General features: G+C 47.5%; 1 protein-coding gene and 1 pseudogene across 3 annotated transcripts in view; one reads left to right on the top strand and one right to left on the bottom strand.

The window, feature by feature from the left end:
• The window catches only part of LOC112630543 (zinc finger protein 252-like), a 44,238-nt gene extending 39,300 nt beyond the window's left edge, over positions 1-4,938 (bottom strand). The window contains exons 1-2 of one of the 3 annotated variants that reach the window (XM_025394906.1): positions 4,856-4,938; positions 1,714-1,880 (exon numbers count right to left, since the gene is read on the bottom strand). Coding sequence is in view for 2 of the 3 variants with exons in the window: in XM_025394904.1 (XP_025250689.1) it covers positions 1,714-1,837 (124 nt within the window). In the remaining variant the exon portion in view is untranslated. The remainder of the gene's footprint in view (positions 1-1,713; positions 1,881-4,855) is intronic. The other 2 variants (XM_025394904.1, XM_025394905.1) reach the window with 2 other exon arrangements.
• An 87-nt stretch (positions 4,939-5,025) lies between these two features.
• Positions 5,026-6,214, top strand: LOC112630545 (annotated as a pseudogene).
• Positions 6,215-9,253: the final 3,039 nt, after the last annotated feature.

Below are 9,253 nucleotides of genomic sequence, written 5' to 3' on the forward strand. Positions count from 1 at the left end.
AAAAAAAAAAAAAAAAAAAAAAAAGCTCCATCCTTAAACTTTTTTTTTTTGAGACAGTCTTGCTGTGATGCCCAGGCTGAAGTGCAACGGTGCTATCTCAGCTCACTGCAACCTTCACCTCCTGGGTTCGGATGGGTCTTCTGCCTCGGCCTCCCAAGTGGCTGTCAGTGCAGGCACACACCACCATGCCTGGCTGGTTTTTGTATTTTTGGTAGAGACGAAGTTTCACCATGTTTGCCGGGCCGATCTCGAATTCCTGACCTCAAGTGATCTGCTGGTCTCAGCCTCCCAAAGTGCTGGGATGACATGTGTGAGCCACCATGCCCAGCCTCCATCTGTAAACTTTTTAATGTGAAATTCTATCATGTACCATTAGCCTAACAAGATTTTCTTTCCTATTTCTGACTGGTGCCTTTCCCCTTTTTAGGAGCAATGAAAGCTACTCTGTTATGTTCTTCTGATGTGACAAAATGTCAAGAAGATAGGAGAAGAGAATATTTTATTTTGTTGATGCTTTTGTTCCCAAATGTGACCCTAAACTTAAGTTTTGTAGGAATTGACATTCTTTCATGTCCCTTCCCTTTACTCATGCCAGAACTATCAACTGGGACATTTTGTGCTTTTGGTTTAAAAGTTAATTGATATTATACCTTGGTTTTATCCAAAAAGTAAAAGTATTTGCCTTTGACAAAAGACTGATACAAGAGGAAATAAGCTTTAAAAACAAGGGTGTTATGTGCTTTCCTCCATTTTTGAGCATATTATCCAAAATGGTCAGTATAACTTAAATGAGAATGATGCAGTTTAAGTAAATCTTGTTATACCATTGTCATGGACCCCTGTCATAAAGCCATTTTTCAGTTTGTTTGGGAAAGAGGCATATGGGATTTATACAGATTCACTTGTAAATGTTGGATTGGGGATTTTTGTGTAAATTTTCTCAAATAAAGGCTAGCAGAAACCAAAAAAAAAAAAAAAAAAAAAAAAAAAAAAAAAAAAAGGGCTAAAGGGAAGAGTACATTCCAGTGAAAGGAAGGCAGGGCCCTGAAACTAAACAGATCCAAATCCCAGATCTGCCACCAATAGGCTGTGTAAACTTATGAAAAGTGACAGTATTTGTTAGCCTCAGGTTCATTTATAAACTGTGTATCCTACCACTGATCTTCAAGATGCAGAAAGATTAATTCGGGGACAGGAATGTACTAACTGTGCAATGAATAATATTCTCCTTCTATACATCAGGGAGGGTTGGTCAGGCATGCTGGCTCATGCCTGTAATTCTAGAACTTTGGGAGGCCAAGGTGGGAGGATTCCTTGAGGCTAGGAGTTTGAGACCAACCTGGGCAACATACAGGATCTGTCTCTAAAAAAATAAAATAAGACAGGCATGGTGGCCCTTGTCTATAGTCCCAGGCACTTGGGAGGCTGAGGTGGGAGGATCTCTTCAACCAAAGATGTCAAGGTTACAGTGAGCTATGGTCTTGCCACTGTATTCCAGGATGGGCAAGAGTGAGACACTGCCTATTAAAAAAAAATCAAGGAGGGCTCCAGTACCACCTGTTCCCATCTCTGTGCAAACTAGACCTGCATGGTACCAGGGTCAAAATGTCTGGTCTTTGGTCCCAGAATATGAGGAGCCTCTGAGCCCCAAGCTTGAGCCTCAAGGTTAAGGAGCAGGAAGCCCAGGAGCTGAGCCCCAGGGAGGGAACTTACCTAGTGAGACAAGGTTCCCATAGGTCTCCAGCATCACATCCCTGTAGAGGCCCCTCTGAGCAGGGATCAGACAGTCCCACTCCTCCTGGGAGAGGAGTACAGCCACATCCTCAAAGGAAACCATGATGTGGAATGACAAGATCTTGATGCAGCCCTCAGGTCAGGAACTGGAGGGAGAAGACACTAGGCTCAGGACTGGTAAAATCCCTCTGGGAACATGTACCTGTCTTCCCCACTAATGTCAACTCTTTAAGGCAGACACTATATTGGCTCATCTTGGTGTGCCCCAACCCTGACCTCTACTGTACCTGGTCCAGGGACAGGAAAACAGTGAGAAGTACATTTCAGGGACTTGAACTCAGGAGCAGAGGACATCGGAGGAGACAGGGAGCTGTCCACTCTCTGGGACCAGCCCCTCATAGACAGACTCCTGCCAAGAAAAGGCTGAGGTCACATGGAAGAGTCTCCATGAGGACCACTCACCTGGAGCCCACTAAGGAGCTGCATGACAGCCATCACTAGGTCTCTGAGCTTGTCCTGAGGTGTGGGCAGAGCCGCAGGGAGAAGAGGGTGATGGAGCCTGACCAACCTTCTGCTCCCCACAGGTGCTCTAAGAGGGCCCAGACCTTTTGTAGTAGCAGAGACCCAATTATGAGCTGCCTGAACACCCCAGGAAAGGTGGATGAACTAAAAGTAGCCAGTGGTCTCTGAGATCATATCCCCTCCCCACTTTCCTGCTATACTTCTCCATGTCTCAAGAGAGGCTTTCCTGAGGCCCCTGGGATGACGGCATCCTGAGGCCACCATGTGAAAGCCAGGACCCTCGCGGTGCACTTGGCCAGGAGAGAGAATGGACTGCATTTCCCAGGCCCACCTATGAGGTCCTGGGCAGAGGGCAAACAGCTGAGAACAGCGGACCAGGCTCTTGTGCTGAGGCAGTGAATGAGCAAATGGAGAAGTTGACATGTATGTGTGACACACAAAGAATGAATGCCGCAGCATGAGGGCAGCGGCTGGTGGTGGAGATATTTTACACAGGATGGCCAGGGAAGACACCTCCGATAAAGTGACAACAAATCGGAGATCTGGATGGAGCGAGGGTAGGCACCATGTGGATATCAGGGAGGTACATCCCAGGCAGGAGGAGGGCACAAGTGCAAAGGTTCTGAGATGCAAGCACACCTGTGTTCAAGGACAGGCAAGGAAGCCAAGGGGGCTGAACAGAGTAGGGGAGGGTGAAATAGGTGGGTACCCTCTGGGGAGGGTACCTTGGAGGCCTTAGGGCTATGCGTTTTATTCTGAATGGATGGGAAGTGCCTGGAATGTCTGGGAAGAGTGATATGACCTCAGATGTGGTCTCTACAGCTGCTGCTTTGAGGGTGCTTTGAATAGACTATGGGGTGGGGGTAAGGAAAAAACCAAAACCAGTCAGAAGGTTCTAGCAACAATCCAGCTAGAGATGAATGTCTTGGACTAGACTGGTGGTGGCAGAAGTGACAAAAAGCAGTCAGATTATGGATACATTTCAAAGGTACAATCAATAGGATTTGCAGATGAATTTCATGTAGGCCGAGACACCAAGAGTTTTGGCCTGAGCAACTGAAATGATGAAATTTACATATACTCAAATGAGTAAGACTGCAGAAGGATTAAATGTAAAAGTTTTCTTGTATACAGTAATGTTTAAGATACCTATTAGATTCACAAATGGAAAATTAGGGCATTTGGATATACAAATTGAAAATTCAAGAGTGAGGTTGGGCTGGTTGGGTATATACTGAAAGCTGTCAGTACACAGATGACATCTAAAACCACAAATCTGGTTTTATTTTAGCAGTGACATGTGTCACTCCCACAAAAGCCTTCCCAACTGGCCTCGGCATACACAGCAAGTCACCTCCTCATAGCCCTCTGCACATAAACAAATTCCTTCGTTTAGTTCAGGAGTAAATGCGCCCTTTTCCCTCGGCTCTAGGTGACCGCAAGGCCCAGTTCTCGTCACCGAGATGCTAAGGGAAGTTTGCCAAGAGGCATCTGAAGGGAAGTAAGGGGAATGGAGTGACCACAAAGGAAAGTCAGAGACACATTCTAGAGCCCTGGCACTTCACAACAAACTCTGGAACGAACCCTGCCTCATCTTCATCATTTAAGCCTCTCTTGGACAGATTTTCTGACTGGCCGATGAACACAAGCTCACTGATGTCTTCACAGTCTCCAGCTGAGGCACACCTCGGTCAGAGGGAATCTTCCAGTCGTCAGACAGGGCTTGCCTTTGACTGGCCCCTGCTGCTTCTGCCCTTTGTGAATCACAAGCGGTGCCTCTCAACGCACTCTGCCTTCACTCCTAAACTCATGTGGGAGGTATGTAATGCCGCTGTTAGGCGCATGGGCTCTGGACTCGAATAGGACTGAGTTCTAACCTTGGATCCACCACTTACTAATGCGGAGGTCTCAGGTAAGTGACTTGAGTTTTCCCACAGACCATAAAATGAGATTAACACTACTCCTTAAGTGACTATATTGAGTTAAATGAGAATATGTATAAAATGCTCAGCACAGTATTAGCAAACCGCAAACAATACTGTCTCAATTGTCTTAATCAGTAAGTCAGCATTTACCGAGTGCCTACTAAACGAATGAGCGTTCAGCTTGTTCCAGCGCATGTGTGAGATATCAACTCCGGCCTGTTCCTTTCCTTCCCCACAGCAGACGCTCCTTCACACCACAGCTCTACCCTTTCAATCCATTCCTGCTAAATAAAATACACTTTTCTGTCTTCTGAAAAGAAAAAAAAAAGCACAATTCAGCTCATCCCCTTACATTGCCCAAACTCCCTTCCTCTGCGAGGCCTTTTTATCCATCTGGCTTCCCTGCTTCAATGTTGCTCGGGAGCGTGGAGGCCAGTCCGCGGACCCGCACGCCCCGCCGCCTCCGCTCCCGCCTCACATCACCCTCGCCCTGCCCGCCCCTCGGTCAACACAAAGCGGGCGCTCAACAACCCGCAGCCGCCCTCGGCGCGTCCTCTACGGGTCACTGAGGCCGCGAGCTGCGTCCTTTGGCCCCTCAGAACCCCGGCACCGTCCCTGCCCGCCCCAGCGCCGCTCCGGCACCTCCGCACCAGGCGCCCTAGCTCGGGACTCACTCAGCTCGACCACGGAAAGGGAATGAGCACGAACGCTGATTCTCGTGCCGCGACGAGGCAAACCCCCTGGACCGGAAATGCCTAATCTGAACTTCCGCCCTGCCCCTCAGCTCACCAACCAATTGAATTCCAGGTTTCGTGGGTCCGCTCTAGGCGGCTGATAGTACTCAATGCTCCGGCAGTCCTGTTCCTTCTTGGTTAAGTCCGTACAAGCCCTTGGCGGAATCTGCGGGTGAGAGGGCGCAGGCGCAGAGGTGCCGCCGGCGGGGTGCGGTTGCCAAGGAAGGAAGAGACCCCAACACCGGGCGTTCCTGCGGACGCTCTTCAGCCCGGAGTTGTTCTCTGGCCTCTGGACCCGGCCCATCCTGACCTAGGACGTCTGGCTGCGCACTGTCCCCCTCTCGCGGGCGCCTTTTCCCCACCTCCAAGTAGTGATCAAGCTCAGAATCCAGCTCGCGTCCACTGTGCACCTTGCACTTCCCACCTGTAAGTCTTTTGACCTCACCGCCGCCTCGAGAAGGCTGCTGCCATCGCTTAAATGCGGAAGCCGAGGTGCAGAGAGGTTTCAGACCTGTTCCGGTGGAGCTGGAATTGGAGAACCAACTGCTCGGTGCTGAGACGCGCGTGCGGACCGGGCGGCGGGCGGGGGTGAAGCGGAGTGAGGGGAGAGGGCAGGTGCGACCTGGGCAGGTGAGGAGCACGGGCCCCGAGGGAGGACTTAGAGAATGGAAAGGAAAGCATCCTGTCTTCAGCGGGACAGTGGGAGCACTGAGATGTCAGAGAATGAGCAGTTGTGGGAAGAGCCTTAGGGTATGTATGTTATTTTTTAGAGACGGGGTTTTGCTCTGTCGCCCAGGCTGCAACTTCGACCTCCCGGGCTCAAGCGATCCTCCTGCCTCAGCCTCCCGAGTAACTGGGACTACAGGCAACGTGCCACCACACTAAATCTTTTTTAATTTTTTTGGGGGAAGGTTGGAGGTGGGGGCGGGACAAGGTGTCTCTCTGTCTCCCAGGCCAGAGTGCGGTGGCGCAATTACTGCCCGACTCCTGGGCTCAAGTTATCCTCCCACCTCAGCCTCCGGAGTAACTGGGACCACAGGCGCCCGCCACCACACCCAGCTCATTTTTGTATTTTTTTGTAGAGGTGGTGTTTTGCCATGTTTCCCAGGCTGGTCTTGAACTCCTGAGCTCAAGCGATCCACCAGTCTCAGCCTTCCAAAGTGCTGGGATTACAGGTGTCAGCCACCACGCCTGGCCCTAAATATTTTTTTAAAAGTTGGATTTTTCATAGTGCCCAAGGGAAGAGACACTCCTTTCCCTTCACCAAGACCATTTCTTTTAGAAAACTTTCCAATAGAAAAATCTTTCTTTGCCCTCTTGAGATATATGCAAATTTTTAAAAAAGCTACATAAGCCTCTTGCCAGTTTTATAAACCAGGAATGTCTTTCTTAAAGACCTTAGGGTGATTTCTTTGAAATATAAAGGCCAAGGAAGATATTTCCCCTCCTTGTCTCTGGGAATTTAGCAGGTGGCTGGCTCCAAGTTGTAATTGCCTGCTTGTCATAGAGATATGAGGTTTGTTTTAACTTTGGATAAAGGCAGTTAGCTAACATGGATGGCCGCCCCAATTACCAAGTACCTGCCTTCTCCTTTAGAAACACTGTGGGCATTAGGGGCAACTCATGCAGAAGACCCAGGAATCTTCCAGTTATACTCCACAGGATGCCTGTTCCACTCTGGCCCATTGGCACAAGCCGGCCTTTTAAGGACAGTAGGGTCGGTTCCTCACTTCTCCTGTTGACTGCTATTTCTTTTCTTCCAGCTTTCCTACTCCCTTGATCCCAAAATTACTAGGGGTATTTAGTGAGCACTTACTGTTGCAGTAAAGCTTTAGCCAAGGAGGCCGGACGCGGTGACTCAAGCCTGTAATCCCAGCACTTTGGGAGGCCGAGACGGGCGGATCACGAGGTCAGTAGATCGAGACCATCCTGGCTAACCCGGTGAAACCCCGTCTCTACTAAAAAAAAAAAAAAAAAATACAAAAAACTAACCGGGCGAGGTGGCGGGCGCCTGTAGTCCCAGCTACTGGGGAGGCTGAGGCAGGAGAATGGCGGGAACCCGGGAGGCGGAGCTTGCAGTGAGCCGAGATCCGGCCACTGCACTCCAGCCTGGGCGACAGCGAGACTCCGTCTCAAAAAAAAAAAAAAAAAACACACACACACACACACAAACCACACACACTTTAGCAATGGAAGACAAAGAGACCTTTGGAGACCAAAGACAACTTTAAATCGGGCACCTGGGCAGACAGCGGACTCATGCCCAAAATGGCTGCCGACCCAGACAGAGAAAGCAGGCTTGCTTATTTGTCGTTTGAGGCGTGAAAAACAAGGCAGGATACAAGTTTCAGACAAAGACAGTAAATTATTCAACCTGTGACAATTCTGAGAAAACTTACATTTAGTGATCTTGACCAGTCAACCTTGAAGCTGGACAGAGTTGGGGTAAGGGAAAACAGGAATTACAGAAGTATGCGGGAGTCGGGAGGCCGGAGGTAAGCTTGGAAGGTTGGGATAAGCTTGCAGCTGCACCTTCTTAGAAATGCTGGGCGGGGCTGCTTAAATTTCTTAGCCTATGTATAGATGCCTACACTAAATGTTAACTATTACCTATGTTATGTTTATTATTTAAACTTTAATATTACTTATTTTATTTTATTTTCCTTCCGCATTACCTCTGCTGTTAGCAGCTTTGAGAAACGCTGCTATAAGATGTGGGACGTCATTAAAGGATTTAAGCAGAGAGAGGCTAGATGGGATTAATGTTTCAGAAAAATATTTACTGTTTTCCAGCTGAAACTAGTACAGTGTAATTTACTTTCTGGTCACAGCACACAGCAGTCACATCCTGGAGGAACTGTACTGCTCTAAGGTCTAGTCTGACCTGTGGTTTAAATGACGTTTAGCAAATTGTCTTTATTACATTTGTACACTGCATTCACCAGTCTGCTCTTCCATGGCGAAGGGGGCAGAACTGTTATTGAGGGTTTTCTGCATCCAGTATGTTCATAAGATTTCTACCCTGTGTGAACTTCCAGATGTCGAATAAAGGCTGGATGCTGACTAAAGACCTTCCCACATTATTTACATGTGTGTAGGGTTGCTCACCAGTAGTATTCCTCTGAGGCTTCATAATGGTTGACCCCAGAGAGAATGCTCTTTCACACTCATTACATTCATAGGGTTTCTCTCCAGTGTGAGTTCTGTGATGGCAAAATAGAACTTTGAACAAAGGCCTCTCCACATTTGTTACACTGATAGGGCTTACTTCCAGTGTGGGTTCTCTGGTGTTACACAAGATTAGAGCTGCGGTTGAAGGTTTTCCCACACTGTGCCTTCATAGAACTTGTCTTTATAGTGAAATCTATGGTGTTTTCTAAATTGCATTAGTCCTTCTTAAGGCTTACCATGTTCACTACACTACACAATTCCTCTCCACGGTAATTATTTCAGTGCTCATTAAAGGCTGTACTCTGACATCCTGCGTGTTTATGAGATTTCATTAGGATGTAGGCTTTCTGGTGATTGTTAAAATGTGAGTTATCTGAAGCTGTGTCCAGATGAATTACCTTAATAGGTTTTCTCTTTTGTAGAAACATTCAGATATGCTACAGGGTTTGAGGTCAAGTCTAGGATGCTGTCAACCTTGTTACACTCCTGGCTTTTCTCCCATGGAATGTTTTTATGGATCACTATGACTTATCTTCACATTTACTTGACTAGTACTTAAACATTTTCTTAGTTTTCCTCTACAAAGATTTCCCTGATATTTCTCTAGTAGATTCACAACTTCACAGGCTTTAAAAAAGTTGGGTGCTTAGTCAATATCTCCTTTTTAACACTTACACAACCCACTGTGGTTTCATGCTTTAGGGGTTCCTTTTGGAGAGGCAACTCTTGGTTATCTGAAACAATACAGCAAGCAGGAAATATGGTATAATAAAAAGACCACAGCTTTTTAATTCTAAAGACCAAGGTTCTACATTTCCTCTTCTCCTTTCCAGACAACTTAGTTCCAAAGGTATAAAGTAAAGCTGAGCAAGGTAGCATCCATACCAGGGCTGGGGGAACCAAAACAGGAAAGAGCAGCAGGGTGGAGGCCATCCATATAGCAAGCCTGGCACAGTGTGTCCAGCCTGAGCAGGCTAAAGATGTCTTCATGGAAGGGCAGAGGCAGAAGGGCAGGAAGCAGAGGTTGCAGTGAGCCAAGATTGCGCCACTGCACTCCAGCCTGCATAACAGAGCAAACCTCTGTCTCAAAACAAACAAAAATCAAAATGATGAAACCCCTATTTGTAAGACTAAAACTATAAAACTCTTAGAAAAAAAAAGGTATAC

Source organism: Theropithecus gelada, chromosome 8, assembly GCF_003255815.1.
Source record: "Theropithecus gelada isolate Dixy chromosome 8, Tgel_1.0, whole genome shotgun sequence".
Taxonomy (NCBI): Eukaryota; Metazoa; Chordata; class Mammalia; order Primates; family Cercopithecidae; genus Theropithecus; species Theropithecus gelada.